The sequence below is a fragment of the Cyanistes caeruleus genome, chromosome 3 (genome assembly GCF_971803275.1).
Source record: "Cyanistes caeruleus chromosome 3, bCyaCae1.hap1.1, whole genome shotgun sequence".
NCBI lineage: Eukaryota > Metazoa > Chordata > Aves > Passeriformes > Paridae > Cyanistes > Cyanistes caeruleus.
Window position 1 is genome coordinate 25,880,942 of NC_141703.1, and position 21,233 is coordinate 25,902,174.

At 38.1% G+C, this 21,233-nt stretch overlaps 1 protein-coding gene across 21 annotated transcripts in view; it reads left to right on the forward strand.

Annotated features, from left to right (window-relative positions):
* Window positions 1–20,058, forward strand: part of MCF2L (MCF.2 cell line derived transforming sequence like) — a 153,966-nt gene extending 133,908 nt beyond the window's left edge. For 9 of the 21 annotated variants that reach the window (XM_086880215.1, XM_086880219.1, XM_086880220.1 and 6 more), the window contains 15 exons: window positions 154–220; window positions 3,716–3,831; window positions 4,862–4,931; window positions 6,063–6,155; window positions 6,305–6,397; window positions 7,740–7,865; window positions 8,501–8,722; window positions 9,229–9,321; window positions 9,606–9,684; window positions 9,825–9,897; window positions 11,092–11,207; window positions 16,579–16,706; window positions 17,301–17,413; window positions 17,542–17,645; window positions 17,770–20,058. In XM_086880215.1, the coding sequence (XP_086736341.1) occupies window positions 154–220; window positions 3,716–3,831; window positions 4,862–4,931; window positions 6,063–6,155; window positions 6,305–6,397; window positions 7,740–7,865; window positions 8,501–8,722; window positions 9,229–9,321; window positions 9,606–9,684; window positions 9,825–9,897; window positions 11,092–11,207; window positions 16,579–16,706; window positions 17,301–17,413; window positions 17,542–17,645; window positions 17,770–17,864 (1,588 nt within the window). In that variant the 3' untranslated portion in view covers window positions 17,865–20,058. Of the gene's footprint in view, window positions 1–153; window positions 221–3,715; window positions 3,832–4,861; window positions 4,932–6,062; window positions 6,156–6,304; window positions 6,398–7,739; window positions 7,866–8,500; window positions 8,723–9,228; window positions 9,322–9,605; window positions 9,685–9,824; window positions 9,898–11,091; window positions 11,208–11,861; window positions 11,949–12,802; window positions 12,863–13,211; window positions 13,287–16,578; window positions 16,707–17,300; window positions 17,414–17,541; window positions 17,646–17,769 lie in introns of all 21 variants that reach the window. The other 12 variants (XM_086880212.1, XM_086880214.1, XM_023918272.2 and 9 more) reach the window with 4 other exon arrangements.
* The last annotated feature ends 1,175 nt before the right edge of the window (window positions 20,059–21,233 follow it).

Here is a 21,233-nt window from a genome sequence, read left to right on the forward strand (position 1 = left end):
ATGTAAAGTAATGACAGGAATATCCATGGAACATCACATTTTCCATTACCTGGAAATTGTTCTTTTATGGACTGAAGTAAAGAAAAATTAATGTTGCCTCATTACTTTATATAAGTGAATAATCCCACCCAAATTATCATTCTTTGTCCACAGGCATGTAATGAATGAACTTATCGAGACTGAACGAGCGTATGTGGAAGAACTTCTCTGTGTTCTTGAGGTAAAGACTAAGTTTCACTGTGGATGTTAGTGAATCTCTTGCATTTCATGGATGCTCTAATGTTTTTCTTACCATTGTAAAGCTTCTGTTTGTTCTGTCAAGCAATGTGTTCATTATATTTTTCCTTTTTCATCATATTTTCAGAAAGGAAGCAATATGTGATTTTTTTCTAGAAATAGTCATACAACTAGGATTTTGAATTAGAAAACACAAATTGAGAAGAAAATAAGATGTGCCTTAGTTTTTAGGTGGAATCATGGTGAGATTTTTAATGATCATTAATTTCTGCAAAAGTTCTTTCCAGAGTCTTGGGTCAGTTCCAGGAAAGTCATATGTCACACAGGAATGTGAGTCTGCATCAAGAACTCCTGTGCCAGATGAGAAAAGTTGTTTCTTACATCTTTCTTTGCATATCATTAAGTGATCTTCCATGTGTCTTGGGTACTTTCTGTGGGAACAGAATGCCTTGTAATAAAATCCTCATTTGAAATCATCAAGGGAGCAAAGGTGCTCCCTTTGCTCCACACTTGTGGAGGCCTGATTGCAGCACTGCTGATTTGCTTGTAGAAACACACTCCAGTATTCTTTTCTTCCTCAAGTTTAAGTCTTCAGCTATGGATGTGTCATTTTCCTGTAATCCAATTTGATTGCAGGGAATGATGAAGTTGCAGATAACTATGGCTGAATAATTTGGTCAGGATTCACTAGAGTTAAGTGGATATTCTTGGTATCCATATCAGTGTTAAGCTCCTAAATAGGAACTGTCTAAAGTTATGAGCCAGGACTGATAATTTCTGAGTACATACCTTCAAGTAGGAGTAGTGTATGAGGGTTTTGGACACTGTTCTTGGTTTTGCTAGTTTGTGCTGAGCTTCCCACAGCATTTACATCCTGTGTTCAGTCCAAGTGATGAAGTGTTGATTACAGCAGGATGGTCACATCTGACATGTGATAATAGATAGTTTGGAGTGGGCCTTAAAAATCACTTTATTCTCTGATTTTGTATGCAATGCATATGTACAAGTCTATTCATAAAATCAAGACTTGAATAGTTGGAGGATTTCCGGTCCTTACTGCTGCTACTGGAGCATCTTGCTATTCCTGTGTTATTACTCTTGTTTTCCATAGAGTGCAGTGCAACTCCTTTCTCTCTAAGCCAAGTGTCTTGGTTTTGTGCCACTGTGATCAACACTTCAGTACTCTGACCATGCCAGGCACACCTCTCTGTGCCTCCTTGCAATTTGGTATCTCTCTAGCTTGAACCTGGGTGACTGGGAGTGCCAGCAGTAATTCTGGATCAGATACTTGCTGAGGTATGGTTCAGTGGCAGTCCTCCAGCTTTTGAGTAATTCTAGTTATTAGTCCATAGTTCTGGCTGTTCTCCCATTGCCTCTGTTTCTCCTATTCTATTAATCTTCCAATTTTTCATGTAAAATAACCTGGTATTTCTTTGTAGAGACAGTGTCTACTCTTATTATATCCTATTTCTTTGCCGTGCATTTTCTGTCTGCCAAGGATTCCAATAGAAAAAAAGGCAAGGTGATTTCCCAAGACTGTTTTTTTGGAAACTGCTATAGTTTATCCAAGATCAATATTTTTTCTTTCATTAATAACCATGATCATCCCACTTTAGTCTGTGAAATTCAGTGATCTTTACTGGGAGAAGAATACTGGTCTGGTCTATTTTTAGGTATTGAATTCTACCCTTTTTCCACTTACTTGGATGGTTTTAGAATAGCTTTCAAATGAAAGACTAAGCAAGGCCTTAAATATTTTTAAATTAAGATTAAATAATCTAAATAAGATTAAATCATCTCAGTGGCTGCATTAAATAGCTTTCCCTCTCTTTTCTTAAAACACAACCACTGCATAGGTAATAAAACAAGGTTTTTATAGTAAATTTAAAAAGTGTATCAACCTAAAGTGATAAAATGACAAAAACTTTTTGTCAATGTATGTATATCATGCTTTTGTTCCTTCAAAATATGCAAGTCATGAACTCTGTCAGGCTTCCTTTCACGTCAGCTGAATTCGATACTCCTCCTTTTTGCCAGTGCTGGCTGTGCTGCTATGTTTGATATCATCTTGACTTAAAGTGGAAATCATTCTCTTTGTGCAGCTCATCATCTAAACTGCATGGTGGCTACAGTAGTTCTTTTCCTGTTAAAAAAAATTAACTCCATTTTATCTAAATTATTTTTTAAATTTTTAAGGCTGTACAATTTTTCTCTATTTATTCCACCCTCTCTTTCAGACTCTGCATTTTCCTGCTTGGAGGCAGGAGAAATATGAGAAAGGAACAAATGTTTAGCTATTTATGAGCTCTATTGTCTATACCTATACCACTGGGGTTTCTTTTGGGTTTTTTTCTGTTTGTTTATTTGTTTGTTGTTTTTTTCTGTGATGTTTGAGGAAAAAATACCCAGACTTTGAAAAGGCTGATTCTGGATTCTTTTTTAAAAAATGATTCTGTCCTATCTGAATGCTTGAATTCTTCAGGTTAGCTGACTTTACCAGCTAGTTCTTCTACTTTTTGTAGTTCAGACTACATGTCGAAATTTAAAATCTTAGCTCTTGCTTTTCTTTTAATTAGTTAGTGTCTTATAATTTGGTGTGGTTTATTATAATCATTGTGACTTAATGCAAGGATCACCATGTGCTTAAAAAAATTTAAAAAACAAGCAAAACACAAACCACAGGAGAGAGGAATTAAAGAAGATAGGATGATTCCTTCAATGCCTATGAAATGTATGCTAAGAAATCTATATTAAGAAATCTGCTTATAATGCAAGTGCTAGATAATTCCTGCTGGTTTTCTGTTTTATTTGTTGGGAGTGTTTTGTTTGTTTAGGGCTTTTTAGTGTTTTGAGAGAATGCAGATTAGTGACCTTGGGGCCAGAGGAGAACAGTCCTGGGCTAAAGCCACTTGTGTCCTTTTCTGTGCCAGATAAACAGACAAGAGAAAGTGTGCTTATATGACAAGTGGAAGATGTGGGAATCTAAATCTACTCCTTTTGGTACCAAAGTAAATGGAAGTGCCTTAAACAAAATTTTTTAGCTTAATGTTTTCTGTTACCTGCAGAAATAACTACAGTCAGCTTATTCCTTCGTAACAATGGCTAAGACAGGCATGAGGGTTTGTGTGTGTACTGGAACTGTGGCTCTAAATTCAGATGTGTAAAGTCTTAGCAAAAAGAGTATGAGCTGTAATTTGTAAGCAGTATAGGAATGTAGAGCCTTCACTTGGTGAAAATGATTGCAAACTTTGTTTCATCTTCACTTATCTAGAATCACAGGATTTACTCAAGTGCCTTTCTAAAGACTCTGTGTGTGTCTGAGTGGGGTGATGGAAAAACAGAATTTGTATTCTCCTTTCATGATTAATACTGAGCTTGTCTTTGTCTGTCTGTCAGCCTGAAGGCAGACTGCCTTGTAAGAGAGAGAAGTACTGCAAGTAAAGAGAGATAATAATTGTTCCTCTCCCCTGTGTTGCAGGGTTATGCTGCTGAGATGGACAACCCCTTAATGGCCCATCTCATTTCACCAGAACTGCAAAATAAGAAAGATATCTTGTTTGGGAATATGGAAGAAATTTATCACTTTCACAACAGGTGAGGTTTTGCATTAGGTTCTAAGAACAGCATTTGGATGAGATTCTTTACTTTGTATTTTAATCTGCCTTGGATTGCTAAAAAATCCTTACAGAGTTCTGCTTGTCTATATGGCATGTCAACATTGTGTTGTAGAAGAAAAAGCCAAGTATATCTATATCTATAAAAGATGAGCAAAGCTGTGTGAAACTGCATATGTGCAGTACACAGGTGGAATTTTGCATTGTGGTTGTCCCTCTAAAGGAAGATATTTGGATATGGTTTAAGATAACTAAAGTAGGTTTTATTTGGGTTTCTTTTTTTTTATTATTGCTTTTGCTATGGAAAGTGAATTATAGTTATAAACCACAAACACTTACATCTGATGAAGGGTGATTAATTTTATATTTATATAGTTTTATTAAATAATACATTAAATTAATATATATATATGACGTATTTATTTTTATATATTAAAATATATATTGAATGGCCTCTCTGAAGTCTGAATCCTTGCTGCTAGAGAGGTATTTCTTCATAGGATAATATTTAAATTCATAGGAAAAGGAAATTGATTTTCAGGAGAAGTTAAACATATTAAGCAATTGTTTCCTATTCAGGCAAAACTAGAATGGAAGTTTTGTCATTGTTTTTTGGGTGGGTTTATTTTTGGTTTTGGGAAGGTAGTTTTTGGGTTATTTGGTGTGTGGTGTTTGGTAGTATTTGGAAGCAAAACCCAAACACTTTAAACTGTACAGATCCTGCTGCTGAATACATAAGGAAGGGAAATCAAATCCCCCTTCCTTCTCCAACCCCGTATTTGATTTCAGCAACAGCTTTGAGTTGCAGCAACAGTAAGCTAAAATAAATTGGTAAGAATATCTATTTTAATTTGCAATCTCCTTTAAGGTTCTCATGACCGAGAAGAATTATGTTTAGTTTTGTAGCATTGCAACTCTGTTTCCAAAAGTTTAGAGAACTAATTGCAAGACTGTGAACATTATGACAACTTTCTTCAATGTGTACTCTAAGAAAATTTTCTTTCTCACAGAATATTCTTGAGAGAACTAGAAACCTATGTAGAATACCCAGAACTAGTGGGACGGTGCTTTCTGGATCAGGTATGTGTCCCTTTTGCTGGCACTTCATGCACAAACCTCTTCAGGGCTCTAACATGTGAGAACGACTCTCATGTATCAATTACCACCACATCCCCTTGGTTTGTCCTGAGTATGTAATAGGTTGAGAATGTAGATGTTATTTGAGAGTTAGAGATATTTTCCCCTGCACAGTACAATTTGATTTTGTTAGAAAAAACTGCTATCTCTTTAAAAGAAAACTGCTCTTTTAAAGTGGCAGTCAGGAAAGCATGAAGAGGAATCATGCACTGCATTGTTTCACATCACTGTAAATGATTGGCTAACTTGGTTAGATTTCTTTATTGGATTGTTGTTTTCTTTTCTGTTTTCTCTAAAGAGTACACCTCAACACAGTAAGTACAAAACAGACTTTTTTAATCAGGTCAGTGAGTCTTGCCTGTAATATACCAAAGGCTAAATAAGAATGTGTGTATGGAAATCAGACTCCTGCTGTTGCTGCCTATTGATGCTCTAAAGCTCCTGGGAGGAGCCATCCCTCTCCCTTCTCCTTACTGGCTACATCCATGGAATGTTGTTTCCTAAAACTGAGGGATGGAGGTACTCCTGTGCCTGCTGATTTCCTACCTGGTCTTCCCTTTATATCTACAGTTACTACGGTATTTTCAACAGTCTTTATTCCCTTTTGCTTTCAGCAAGTGCTGAAGTAATGCTATTTAATTTTTGACATAATAAAGAGAAACAAACAGTTTGGTTCACCTTAGTGTGACTCTCAGTGAAAAACACATTTGTGAAACTAAAGAAAAAGGGCAAAGTCTTTTTAAAAAAGCTACCTAGTGGGTCTCATGGCTGGGCACTCATAGAGATATTTTTCATATTGTAGTAGAAATATGTTTGTAAATATAACATATGCTTTTTCATAAGGTGTACAACATTTAACTGAAGCAAAAATTAACAAGAATATTTTATTAGTAGCCATTACAAAAATCGGTGATTTTGCAATTCCATGAGGCATCCTAAGCAAAAACAATGATTCCATTTTTGGTGGTGATGGATTTTTTCATAGCATTATTGAAAATGAAAAAAATTGTTTTGAGCTTTGTCTGTTAAAGTCACAAGAATTCATGAACTTTTTGCTTGTGTCCCCAATTCCAGATGGAAGATTTCCAGATTTATGAAAAATACTGTCAAAATAAACCTCGATCTGAAAGTTTGTGGAGACAGTTTTCAGACTCTGTATTCTTCCAGGTATGCTTGCTTGAATCCCTAAAATAATGGTGGTTTTGGTTTTGTTAGGGTTTGGGGTTTCTTGTTTGGTTTATTTTTACTGAATCTTCTCAAGAACAAATAGCACAAATACTGATTAGTGTTCTGATGAAATCCAACACTGATTACAGGAATGTCAAAGGAAACTTGACCACAAGCTCAGTTTGGACTCATACTTGCTGAAACCCGTTCAAAGAATAACCAAATACCAATTATTGCTAAAGGTAAGTATTATTAAACTATAAAAAACCTAAACTATAACCTGAAAGTTAGTGAACAGATGTGTAAATGAAAACACACAAATCCCTGTCCATCACTTTTCGGCTCAGTTCTTTTTTCTTTCAGTCAAAAAAACTTCTAATAAGCAAACATAGAGATATCTTGTTTAACTACTTTTGCCCTTAGATTGCGGCTGAAAAGATGAGAAGTTGATGAGGAGAAAATAGAAGGTCCAAGAAAACTTTGAAACAAAGATGATAGAGTATCTGAAGTACTTCAGTTATAGTCAGCCCACTCATATTGCAGGAACTTGCCTTGCTGGACTCCAAGAAATGCACTTGAGAGAGGGGACTGTATGGTGTTCGTATGAAGGATGCTGTTGTGATTCACTTAAATATGATATATTGAGAGAGAAAAATAAGAGCAAGATACTATCATAAATTCATTTAAATTATTATATAACTAATGTTTGAACTAAGAAACATTTCTCACAAAGTCATGATACAATTCTTGTATTTAACAGCAGCTTAAAAATTCACCTCAAACCAGAGGTAACCAAGGTAAACCCTTGAGTTAAAATTGAGCTGTTAACAGCCTTTAAAGAATTAATTACATTAGTCTTATGTAAAGAGAGGAGAATTATATAGTTTTTTGTCGTAAAATAATTTTAACTTCTTATAGTCCATGAGTAAATTCTTATTTTCATACTGTGAAGTCAGAGGAGTTCCACATGAACTTGCTGCTGTGTTTATCTGTATCAAATTGGAAGATGGTGCTTCATCAATTATCCCTTTAGAGAAGGGATTCCTTTTTACATGTGTAGACAATTCCCAATGCAGTAAGTTTAAATCTGTTGCTAGCATGCTAGGCCTTGCCATAATTAAAAGAGGAAATTAAATTTGGCTATGTTTTTAAGTTTGTTCACTTCTAAAAAGTAACAAATGAAAAAACCCTATCCTTTTGTTTGAGGATTGTCGGTTTGGTTTTTGCTTGTTTTTTTTTACAATTGTGATGAAAACAACATTTGCCAAGTTAGTCTTGTAAAATTCTTATGTACAGCTTACAAAACCTCCAGATGAATATATCTGGATAATGAGCAGGAGAAATGAGAAAGTAAATCTTTAGGATCTATTAAGTTCTAGCCACTATTGAACTAACTAGATTATATGGTATAAAGTTTTATTTTGCTAACTTTAAAATCACAGATTCATAGAATTAATGGATTTGAAGGGACCTTAAAGATCATCTCATTCCAGCACCCCTGCCTAAAATTCAGTGTTAAAATGTGAACATTCCTAGTTGCTCCTGTTTCAAAAGCTAAGTGTGTTGTCATTCCCTTGCCCTCAGGAAATGCTGAAGTACAGTAAGAACTGTGAAGGTGCTGAAGATCTTCAGGAAGCACTAACTTCTATACTGGGCATTCTTAAAGCAGTTAATGATTCTATGCACCAGATAGCCATTACAGGCTATGATGTGAGTAGCAGTATTTTTGCTTACTTTTATTTTCATTTCTTTTTTAGATATATGGATAGCATGCCCTATACTATGTACAAATACTGAGAAGAGTGTTTTGAAAAACATGCCTTTAAACTTAATTGTGTAATGAAAATAATAGAAAAAGGATCTGTTTATACTCTTTTGAAGTTTTCCTGCTATGACTAATATTTTCCTCTGTCTACCTAAGTTTTCCTTTCTTTGTACTTTGTGTAAAACTACACCCAAAACTTTCGGTTCCCAAAAAAATAACAAAACCCAAAACAATACATGAGGTAGATTTGGAGCAGAGTTTGGGAGGGACAACCAAACAACCAAACATGTATTGTGACTCCCTCTCTCTACGCATAGTTCTCTGTGCCTCTGCTACTCTCACCTGTAAAATTCTGCCTAAACAGTGTTGGCCAGTGAAAATTACATGTGAAAATTCAGGAGATTTTATTGCAGGAAATGCAATAAAGTCAACTGACTTTATTGCATTTCCAAATCCAACATAAACACTGATATGAGAGATTATTGGGAACAACAGACTTCTAAACACCTGTTCAGAGTCTGTATTTTAATCTGATGTTATCTCTGTAGTTACAAATATCACTGGGTTTTTTTTGTTCCAGGGAAACCTGAATGAGCTGGGCAAGCTTTTAATGCAGGGATCCTTCAATGTCTGGACTGATCATAAAAAGGGTCACACAAAGGTGAAAGATCTGGCACGCTTCAAGCCAATGCAGCGACACCTCTTCCTCCATGAGAAAGCAGTGCTGTTCTGTAAAAAGAGAGAAGAAAATGGAGAGGGATATGAGAAAGCACCTTCTTACAGCTATAAACACTCCTTAAATGTAAGCCACTGGTCAGTCCTGATGGTCGAGGTACTGAGGGCTTAGTCTGTAGTAATACAACATTCTAGTTTTAACTGTGCAAACCTGTGTTGCAGCATTGTACTTCACTCTTTCAGACAAACCTGACTGGTGCTGCAGGTCTGTGTTATTTTGTGCTGCTGTCTGTCCAGCTGAATGGCAGTTGCTTTAATCACACAGAAAACATAGGGAAAGGTAATGTAAAAACCATGAAGGATTTGGTGGTCTGGATTTTAAAAGTGGCATTTTGCAAGTCAGTCTTAATGTAATGTACCTAAACCCTTCTTCCCTTCAGGGCAGCCAGGCACTAAATCTCTTGTCTCCAATGCACAGATCACAAATTGTTAGCTATTCTTTCCCTTGTGCAAGAAGCCAGGTGGGGTTTTCCTGTTCAGGAATAAGGTACCAAAGAACATCAGTAGCTGTCAGCTTCTGTTTTTAACATAATTGCAATGCAGTAGGTCAGCTTCTGTTCTCTTTGCTTCCAGATGGCTGCTGTTGGAATAACAGAAAATGTCAAAGGTGATGCAAAGAAATTTGAAATCTGGTATAATGCAAGGGAAGAAGTTTACATTATACAGGTAAATATTTTTTCCTCTGTTTTATCATATCACGTGATGAGGAAATGTAGGGGAAAAAAGAAAACCTAAATCATATTTCAATGGAAGAATCTTCTAGGGGGAAAAATATAATCACGTCTTTCAATGTCCACAGAGGATATTGTGCACACCCTTACTATAGCTGTCAGAGAGGGAGCTTTGTCTGTCCCTCTTGAATGATTCCTCTGAGGCTATGCTTTGGCATGCAACAATTTGTGTAATAACTGTTCTGTGCTTGATGGCTGATTGTATTTATTTTTGGGTAGGCACCAACTCCTGAAGTTAAAGCTACTTGGGTAAATGAAATAAGAAAAGTGCTGACAAGTCAACTGCAGGCATGCAGAGGTAAATACTTTGCAGATTCTTTTTTCTTTTTCAATGCTTTTAATCTGTTTTCTCATTGATCTTCAGATCCTGCCCTGTAGATCTTCCCTGTGTAGGACACAAAGTATTTTTAAGAGTTCTTTTTCTTTCCTCCATTACAGAAGCTAGTCAGCACAGGACACTAGAACAAACACAGAGCTTACCTCTACCACTACCAGCATCATCTTGTGCAAGGTAAGTATGTTGTCACATCAGCCTGACTATCTTGTAAATACACTAAGACATCCGATTTGCAGCTCTTCATTGCTCCTACCCCTTAATACTTGTCCCTGTGTTTTAAGGTTTTGGTTTAGTTATCTTCCTACTATAAAGCTGTAAAGCCTGGAGTTTATACATTTCCAGAACTGTTAAACTGAGCAGCAGTGGCATGTGTTTTGCGAGTCAATAGAGAATGCCACAGAAATGTAATTTTCTGCACCAGCCAAAATCCTGTTGGTATTATGTGTCTGTTTGTTGAGCAGCTGGTTATATACATTGTGGTCCAGATAAGAGAGTTTTATGGAGCAGTCTTTTTCTCCCTTCACTGTTCTTTTCTTTTATTTTTTCTTCCATTTCCAGTGTCATGTTACCTTCTTTTTTGTCCGTTTCTCAGCAGTATTTTTTCTCTGTCTCTTGTTCTTTTACTCCAATTTACCCTTTTTTTTTCCTAACATAAATAATGTGTTAATTCCTCCAGTGTCCCAATTCCTGGGTGAAGTTTTTTTTTTTTCCATTATTCACCACACCAACCTATATATTCTTCTGTTCCCATCTGTTGTTCTGCCCTTGCCTGACACCTCTCTTTAGTCCTCTGCTACTCAGTCTGGTTTTTCATATGTGTATATACCTATCCATAAGCCCATGTGCTCATATCCATATGGCGTGTGCTCAAATATGTATTGGTAGCTCTCTGCCCTGCACCTTTTATGTATCTACTTGATGCTCAGGAAGAATTTCCCAGAGACATCATATTTGTGGAGTGTCTTTCTCTATCCCATTCCCAGATGGAGTTTTGATAGGAATCCACTGCAAGGTCCTTCATTTGTTCCAGTATTAAGAGCTTCTGAGAGGCAGAGTTTATTCCTTTATCTTTCTTCTTTTATTCCTAGTACATTCAGGAGGAACCTGTTATCTGCAAGTGAGTGGAAGTTGTCCTGAGCCATCTTTCCAGTAACTCCCATTCCCATAGTACATATGATTGCAGTTAGTCAGGAGAGGTGATTCTCATTCCTATGTTCTCGTGATCTTTAAATGCAAAATTACCAATGACCTTTTTCTGTCCTGAAAGCTACAGTCTGTGAAGTAACAAATAAAGGGTTTTCAGGCTATATATCTGTATGTAAAAGCCTGTAATTGGATTAATTGTCTCCATTCTCTTTTAATAAACAGTCCTTCACGAAACCACATCAGAAATACCAAAAAAATGGAGGAGAAAAAAGCTGATCTCACAAGTCTAGAAGGTTGTGGTCCTACCGTAGCACCAAAGTACCCCGAGAAAGGCAAAGGTGAGTTTTCCCATACATGTTGTGGTCTTTAATTGCAAGGAGCATGTCTGCACTGCAGATGCACAGGCAGATCCACCAGCAGAGTAGCCATGGTAGTGCAGGGGAGGCAGCAGGATTCCTGAACGAGCAGGGCTTTGCAGTTTCCAGCCCTAAGGCAGCCCACCCACAAAGTGCTGCCCATGCTGCACCAGCATGCTGTTCCCATATGCCCTTAGCTTGGGATTGATTTCTGCATTCCAGTGTGCAGTGAGGACAGGCCCAAAACCATCTTGAATGGATGGTAGCCAAAGACAGGTGGCAGCTATTTGTTGCGAAGTCTGCAGTAGGTCTGCTCTTAAATCTACCCAGCTTCTCAAGGTTCTCTTTCTCTGAAAAAATTTCTTGGCATTACTTGACTTATGAGGGAAGTTTTTTGTTTTATTTTGGTTTTTGCTCTTTAATATTTTTCCTATCATGGAAATTATTTCTTGAACCAGGGGCAGAACAAGCCCTTGCACAGCAAGAACAAACGGACACTTGTGCTGTACCTGGACTTTCAGCTGTCCCTTCTCATCCTAACATGCAGGTTCCCTGGCACAGCTGCAAATGACTTTTTGCCTTGATCTTTTCATGGCCTTCTCCATTTTGTTTCTGTATCTCTCTCTTCCTTTGTAGACAACACTAGCTCTACCTCAGAATGCTCTGTACTGTCAAAAAAGCGCTTTATGCTGCAGGGCTTTACTAACCTCAAAAGTCAGAAAGGTAATTTTAAAAAAAAAGGCTAGACTGTTTTCTGTGTAAGGCTGTAATTGAAGCATCACCTTGTACGTGTGTGTAGTGTGATAGGTTTTCAGTGTACACACTAGCTTGTTCTTCCAAGGTCAAGCTAGGTTCCTCAGTCGGTGCCTCTGACAGGGAGATTTCAAGGGAAGCCAGCTCCAGAGTGGGAGGGGGAGATGCAGCTAGGAAAAGTGGGGCTGTGGAGATGCAAGAGTGTGGTTTCTAGTGCCTCCAATCTCACTGTCAAGGCCAAGGACAAAGTTTACAGTGCCCCATTCCTGTAGAAAAACTAGAGGAAGAAAGTTGTCTTCTGACCAGACACCTGGCCTGCTTCTAGCTTCAGTGGATCTGCCCCAAATGCACTTGTACTTGGCAAAAAGGAATCAAGGTGATTCTAAGAAGGTTTTATAGAGGACTTTTTTATTGGCATCCTTGCTAACAAAATTCTCAAAGCATAAATAACTACAGCAGAATGTGTCTGACAATGTTGTTTTGCTGGACAGAAAAATAAGTAAGAATTTCCCTATTCTTCCAGAAACGGTCTTTGCCTCTTCTTTTCTAAAACAGGCAATTAGAGTTTGAGACTTTTCTTGCTTCCTCCTGCCAAGTAATCACAGTACAGTTACTACTTGCTTTGAAGAGCTGTCTTTGAACACTCTGAATTGCATTAAGTTGATGGCACTTGTTCAACAGCATGGTGTTTTTCCCCCTGCAAGCATCTTTCCAGAATGCCTGTTTAAAACCCAATTACCTTTGAGTTCTTTCTGGAGAGACTCTAGGGTTGTGGATCTAACGCTATTAAGGTGAGCACTAATGTCCCATGCTTGCCTTGACAGAAACTCCATCTCCTTCTGCTAAAAGCCAGACATTGCCAATGATCCTTCTTACAGGACCAGGTATTGCTGTAGCACTAGACTTACATAAAAACGATTGCTTAATTTGGTAATGTTTGTCTGAAATTGAAGTTAATTGTATTCAGTTGATGTCTAGTCAATTTAGAAAGTTTACATATATTTTTATCTATTACTCTAAAATAAATTTGTCAATTTATCCTCAAATAATTACTTGTAAATAGTTAAATCCTTCTGCTGCCATGAACAAGTGACAGCTAAAATTAGATTACAGAAATCCACTTGTTTTCCAGTGTAAACTCAAAGGTATTTAGCATGCAACCCACCTATTCTCTTTTTTCCAGTTCTTCAATATCTCTCTTCTTTGTTTTTTTACCTATTCATCCTCCTGCAGCTTCTCCTACCAGTCCTGACAAAAAAGCCAAACGGCACGAAGTAGTGAGTGACCCAACTCCTTTTGGTTTAAGAGGTACAGTGATGCCACATCTTGTACTCCACAAGTACCCACACATCCCTCATGTAATATGTTACATCTGAGTGCTGGGAATACCTGTATGATGCTGTGTGCAGTATTGACATCAGCTGTGTCTTTCCAAGTGGATCTATAGATACTGGTTTTGATAGCATGACTGGTTGAAGTTTTACCTTGGTTTAAATAAAGTAGCATATGAGTAACTAGTTTTTAGGAGACAGGGGGAAAGAGCTCTGTTGATGAAGAAAGAGCCAGAAGCCAGGTGTTTAATGGAATTACAGGGTTGTCCAGCTACTCTGCAACCGTGATTTTCCATGCGTTAGAATCTTTCTGTCACTGGGCCCTTGTGGAGAGAATTTAACTTTTAAAAAAGCAAAAAAATTCCCAAACTCAGATCACTGTCATGAGGAGTTTCTGTTTTAGATCTGCATTTATTTCTGCAGACAAATTCCTGTTGCATCTTTCTTTGGGTGATAGTACACAACTTTTACCATCCTGTGAACCCCAGATGACTTAACCAAAGGCCTTGCAACAATTTGCCTCCCATCCTCCCAACTCACACCTAAGCAGAGAATAGGAAAATATTTCAATTAAACAACCCATTTCTAACCAGCAGGGCTGATGGTGAAAGTTTGAGTACAAATCCCTAGGGCTAATTAACTAGAGTAGTAGAGAGTACAAGGAGAGCAGTCCCTCTTCTCCTGACTCTTTCCACCACTATCTCCTTTAGAAAATACTCATCTAAAGGTGAAGCTGTTTCAATCCCTACCATCAGCCTCCTCTCCAGCTTTCTGAAGTCTTGTATTGTCTATAGAAATAGTGCAAGCTCAGGTGCTGTGCTGGGGAAACTGTAACACCACTCACCTTGCCGAGCAGCAGGCAATGTAGTCCTGGGCTGGACACGTGCAGAAACCCCCACAAGGGTGGATATGAGAGTTACAAGGTTATTCTTCTGCAGGTAGCAGGAAAATCTCTGAGATCTCCAGGTACCATGGAAATCCTGAGGGCATAAAAATGAAAGAAAAGTGTGTTTTATGGCCCTTTCCTCAGATGCTGGAATTTTCCAAGGAAGAGAGTTCTTGATCATTGCTGATTTGCAGTTAAATTATTGTGTCCTTGGAACAAGCTTAGCTGATTTGGTGTTCTGCCCCAGAAGCATCTTGCTTTATAAAACTGCTAAACCAAGTAAATTAATTTAAAACATACACTAACTCCTCCTTCTGTCTTGCACCTTCCAACCTTTTTTCTGGCACTTTATCTCTTCTCCTTCCCCAACTCAAAGAGGGATAAGCAGGGAGATAACCTGGGCATTTAGGAATGAAACTGCGCCAGGTGCTGGCCGCAACAGAGAGCATGGCCCATATTTATTTCCTTTCACTGTTGTATCAGCTCACTGCTGATTCATGCTGAAGTGAACTCAAGGAATATGAATTAGTGTCAGAATTACATTTGTAGGCTGATCATAGCTCTTTGAAGAAACCTGTTAGATTGTCTCTGAAGAGAAGCAGTTAATGAATTCTTGGTTTTCCTGGCATCATTATACCTAAAATCATTTCTGAATAACCTTGTCTTTTCCTACTTTCCTATCTTTATAGAGAGCTCTGATGTAGTCCCACCCTGCAGAGCACACACACACAGATTGAATGTGCATGCATAATTCTGGTTCCATAGTTTGCTAATATGAATACTGCCATGGTGACCACCTCCCTTGCCAGGAGGAGATGGGCTTGTTAATTGTAGAGTACCAGCTTGTATGAGGAGGAGTAGTATCTTTGGTATGGCAGGATCAGGCCAGTCTGCTCTGAGCACATCAGCACAATATAAGAAAAGGAAGAGGCTGAGGAACAAGAGCTGTACCCAAAATGCACCCAAGGTGTTACCCAATGAGCATGAGGTTACAGGCACTTACAATGATTTCACTTTTGTGCAGTTCATTCGTTCTCTGTTTCTAATGAAAGCTTGGAACTATAGGAGAAACAAAGTTTTCTTTTGTTGCACTGTTCTTAGCAATAACAGGAATGGTTTCAGCTGTGTCCCACAAGCCAACTACAAGATGTAAGATTCCAAGGAAATGTTCATGGAATACAGCAGAAATTTATTACTCAGTTTCTTCACAGATAGAAGTTCATTCTTAACCCTGGACAGGGCCAGATGGGTCAGTACTTCCAATCTTGTGCAGGTCACTCAGCGGCATAGGCAAGGTAAAAGTCCCACTCCATTTGGTGTGCTCTGGGTGTGATTCCTTTCTATGATTTCTTTGGCATTATTCTGATGCTGTTCAGGTTTTTCCTAATGCACTGGCATGATGAGCTGTGTGACAAATGCCTCAGGAGCAGTGCAAGGCAAAAATGCTGGTACTTTCTCAATTTAACTAATAGTTACATAAAATGGGAGATTTGTTCTTCCTTTCATTCTTTTCATTGAGTTTCACTGTTATTGTTATTTGTGACACAAAAGCTTGCTTACAAATACTTGTCTCTTTTATTATGACTTTTTTCCATTATAAGCTCAACACATTTATTAGCAGCTGCTGAACTTGGTGTAAAACATCCCACTAATAAAACCTAATGTAGTTTTATTTCGAAGAGGATTTTGTGCATTCTGGATATGATTCAGCTTTATGAATAAATTAAATGCTTCCCCCTGAGAGTGAAAAAGCAGTAAATGGCAGGCAGGAGATCGTTGTTGTGATGTTTGGTGCACTGACTTAACACCAAGATGGTTCAGAGTACTTTAGTATTCTTGCATCAGCCTGAACACTCTTAAAGAATGGGCTGCCTTGTCAGATGAACTACATAGTGCTTGTAACTTGTGTGGAATTTTTTGACAGTGCTTAAGGGTGTGAAGGAAGCAATGCTTATCTATCCCTTATTCCAGCAAGCTGGCTAGGTCGCTTTGGGTGACAACCCTGTGTGTTCAACCTCTTCCCAAAAAGTGTATGTTCCTGTCTTCTGCTTCCTCCCAAGAAAAAAGATTATCCATCCCTCATTTATCTTTGTATAATATATATTTATTATACAAATATTTTTATATATTTGCTTTTCAGTTGGAAATTTGCAGTCGCTCCATTCATTTCCCTTTATATAAATCCAGAGGGCTAAATTCACTGCCATGCATTTCCACAGCTCCACTTAATCAGAAGCCAACATTTGCCAACAGTGAATTTTACCCTGTGTCAGTTTTTCTCCTGTTTATGTTGATCACTTATGAGCTTTTCCATGGGGATAATGTTTCTCCCAGTCAGTGGCTCACTGCTGCAAAGTTGACTGTCAGCTGTTCCTTCCCCAAGGTTGGGCCAAACCATCCCATTCTCTTGATGCATCCGAAGAAAATGATGGCTGGTCTAGTGCTGAAGAACCACTGAATTCATCGGATGCGGAGGAAGAAGGAGGAGGAGGGGGAGGCGAGATTAAGCTGGTAACCAGTAATGCTTTCCTATGGAGCTAAGCAAGTGATACCAGTACAGTGTGTATGGCCAGGATTCAGGAATGCTTTTGAAGCTGAAGGAGGGAAAGTGCCTTGAAATGCTCAGCTGGGCAAAATTCCCAGGGCTTCTTCTCTAAAATCAGCCCTGTGTTTGTACCTTGGGGAGGTCCCTCCGTGCCTTTGCACACCTGCAGCCCAGCGAGTCAGGGCTGCTTGTGCCATGATAGAGCAATCAAGGGATGACTTGTTCAGTTACCATGTCAGCAGACTTCCACACAGACACCATGGCATGGGTTTGCCAGGTTTTCAGTTTCTTTTGGTTTCATCTTCTGTAGCCATATAAATTAATTGTTGTAGTGGGAACATTTCACTGAATGTTTTTCAGGGTCTCAGAATTGATGGGTTGAATTTGTGTGTAAGCAATCAGCAGAATTTTAATGCCACAGTATGTATATTTACACCATCTTCAGCATGCAGGTACATGAGAAAGAAGGGAAAAGTATGATAATTACATAACAAAAGCTGCAGCATACCTTGAAGTACTCAACAGAAATAATTTGTTTTCTTTCCTCTGTGTGCATTTAGACTCCTGGTAAATATACAGTTGTGACTGATTATGACAAAGGAGTTTCTGAAGAATTTACAGTGAAAAGTGGAGATCTAGTTCATCTGATTCGTGAAGGGGAGGATGGACTTTGGTACGCAGATCTGTGTTTGGAAATTTGTATACGCAGAACTGTGCTTAGAAGGCAGATGTTTAGGGCAAAACTTTCAAAGGCATCAAATTAAGAAGTCTGACTTCTAATTTTTTTATGTGTTTTTTTAGGTTTGTAAAGAACCTGAGCAGTGGTAGAGAAGGTTGGATTCCAGCAAGCAATCTGCTGATGCTCATAGGCAACTCAAAATCAGCTCAATCTTTAAGCAGCTCTGGTAGGCCATGTATTTTAAATGAGATGATTGTCTCTTGAAGATTCCTATTATCAAAAAAAGTAGTGAAAAACAACCACTATATAATATTTTCTTGTGGTCTTTTTTCCCCCCTTTCTTTTCCCAGAATCAGGCACTGCCTCCAGCAATTTGAGCACATCATCAAGTTGCAGTGATAGCTGCAATGTCAGTAGCACCAGCTTCTCTGACATTAAGGGCTAAGATGAAATGTTCATCCCACCTCCCTGGAAGGTAAATCTGCAGACTGTCATTTGCTGCAGAATTCTGGACATTGGACTTTATTGGAGAAACACCAGTACTGTGTTGCCAGCTCTGAGTATTTTTAGTGCTGACTTTTACAGGTTCTCCCAGAAGATCCCAATGAAAAGTGCATGGAATGTGAAGTTGTAAATAAAAGTTAAATGATTTGAAATAGGATTTTGTAGAGGTTTCTGCTCTGAAGAGCTGTTAGGAGAAAGTGTGTTTTCTCCTTGACACACAATCAGGTTTCTGCAGAACTGTATCTCTTTGTAATAGCCGGAATCTGAATGTGAGCAAACAAAATATGTTCAATGCTAAATGCTCATTGTAAACAAATAACATAGCATGTACAGGATAGGTATGAGGAAAATAAATCCAAGTTTACAATTTCTTCTCCCCAAGAAACCCTTTCTCCAAGGACATACCTCAGTCAATGCAGTGAATGGGACTCAGTGAAAAGGATGTTGCCTAATGGCAATGAGGAAGGAGGTTTGATCCACCCTTTTCTCTTGGGTTTTCAGGATATTCTTCTGCTCCCTAGAGGCTGGGATGCAAACATGACCAATTCACTAACCACAACAACATCAAGAGAAACTATTACTTTATCCTTTTCAACATTTTAGTGACACGTGCAATGGAATAGCTCTTTTCTGAGGTATTTTGTTTGGCCTCACAACCAAATTCTTTACCAAGATCACTGTGTTTACATAGCCTTGGCAATTTAGTAGTATCTTTTTCCTTATGCAGGTGCACAATGAAACACAAATGTTCCTGTTCACTAAATGATTTTTTAATAAACAGTAATTGCATGGATACTTTCAGTTCTCACAATATGCAGTTACAGGCAGAGGAAACTCTTATAACTGCTCTATGGGTCAAGAGCCTTCCTTCAAACAAACATGAGGGCTGGAAGCCCAACACATTTTTAGGCCACAGTGTTTGTTCCAGCTTAATTGAAAGAGAAAAAAACCCCAGTGTCATAATTTTCCTATAAAAGGGGAACACAGGGAAAATAAATCACAGAGAAGGATCAGATTTATGCTACAGACAAGTATTTTAATTTTTTTTTTAAAGGAAGGGTGATGCTAAATTTGCCATTTTTCAGGGTATGATGTAAGCCAATGTTGTAAATTTTCACTTTGTCAGACGTTCTTTGCACACCACCCTTACAAACAGTACAAAACTTAGTGCACAGATAGAATATGGTATTCATTCCTGTCCATCTCTCAAATATTTTTGCTTATATGAAAACAAGATTTTAGCTGATTTATGCACCATATTATTTAAAAATAATGGGGACATGAAAAGCATAACCTTTCAGAAGCACTAAGCACAGCAGATTATGTCGATGGGAACTGCTGTTAATCATCAGACTCACTGGCAGCTGAGCCCTGAATTCTATCTTTATTCCAGAATTGTATGTTTTAGAGGCTACAGATTAGAGAACTTAAATGACAAACAGTCCTAAGAAAGATGCAGAAGCAACCCTACCCCAGACGCAATCAAAATGCAGCTGACCACGGTCAGCACAAATTGAAGCATGTATACATACACACATATATATTTATGCACATATATATGTGCATGTAGATGCTTGTGTGTATGTATCTGCGTGTGTAGATATGTATATGTGTGTAGATATGATGTATCAAAGTAAAAGATGTATTTATAGTCTTCATGCTGCTGAATGTGTCACTTTACAATTCATAAATACTTAGTTTTCTTGCAGTACTGCAATATAAATGCTGATCAGGGTTTTACTTCAGGCATCTTTTTCAACACAGAAATCCTCTGATTTTTTTTTTTTTATCATTCCATATAATACTGTGCTGACCAGGAATATTTAGTCTGATATTTAACAATGGAATAGCAACATGAGATTCAGCTTATCTTCATCTATGTAAGTTATTTTGTAAATTATCTGTAACATAATTTACTTATATATTGCTGTCATTGCTTAGATAAGACTATAGTTTCATTTCTCACTGCAGCCTCATTTGCGTTATTTCAATGGTTTTTCCACATCATTGCACTTTAATACAACCCATTTGACCATTTCCTTTTTTACTGCTGTTGTGAATTAGAAGTTCAAAGTCAGAGGTCTCTACTGTAATTAATTTGAATAAATTTCAGCACTTCTTGCTGAATGCCTTTATATAGACATGCTCTGGGTTTTTTTTTGTCTCATAGTCTTGAAAGGTTTTTATGGGTATCATATTAAAACAGAGAGAGGTTCTAGGATTTGGAGCAGTAAACCAGGTTTGTGTATTCAGATCCTCAGTCTGCTCATTCTGGCACCATCTCAGAAAAACACCATTTCACCTTTGTGGTTGTGTCTCATTTAGAATCACATGGCTGACACTAGGGAATTAAAGTCTATCTGCAAGCTGAGGATAAAAAATGAAAAGCCAGTTCCAGGTAATTGGATTGATGCCCCTTTTCCCACACACCCTTTTCTGAAAGGAAGCGCGTCACTGTTGGGTTTTCCCAAAGAAAGCTCTGTATCCATGGATCCTATGGTGTTTGGCCACAGCTGAGTGAGAAACAAGACACCACGTTCAACCCTTGCTGCATCTGAAGAGGAACATGCTTGTGCATTCACTGACTGATGACTTTAAGGACCATCAGGCCATGCCAGGTGAACTTCATACTGACTGGAGTGATTTGGGCTGAGCTGTTGGCCACGTGCATTACATGATCCAGTTATGGTTTACTCAGACTTGATAGCTTTTTGTTTACTCTTGTCATCATAACAGCTCCCTCTGTAAGAGGTAGTCCTACCTCTGCTCCTTTTCTGAGCAGAAGGAGGTCCAGCCTTTTTGAATAGATCCACATCATGCTTGTTAGTACAAAAGAATGGAAGAATTCCAGCCTAAATGTACCTTAGTAAAGAGTAAAAGTAAAGGGTTTTCTGCGTAAAAACCTAATAATGATTGGTTTCTCACATGACTGTCCCACAGTTAGGGCACAAACTCTTTCATAGGTACAGAAGCAGTTTGCTAGTTGGAATATAAAACATTTTCTTCATCCTGCACAGCTGTTGTCATTGAGTAAAACTGCAGAAGTTGTACCAGAATACATTTACATCACCTAAATCAAAATGACAGGAGCTCCCACTCCCCTTTCTCAGTGATATGTTAGATGTTACTATGAGCTCCACTGTGACGATTGGAATGTCCACACAAGTCCCCAGAATTAGCAGCCCCCCTAGATGTGTGTGGCAAGAACCAGGTCTGCCTGGTAGTATGAAGCAACCCAAACTCAGGGGTATTCAAATACATTCAGGTAAAAATAATCAATTCCCTTAAATAAGGATGCAGGAATAGAAGG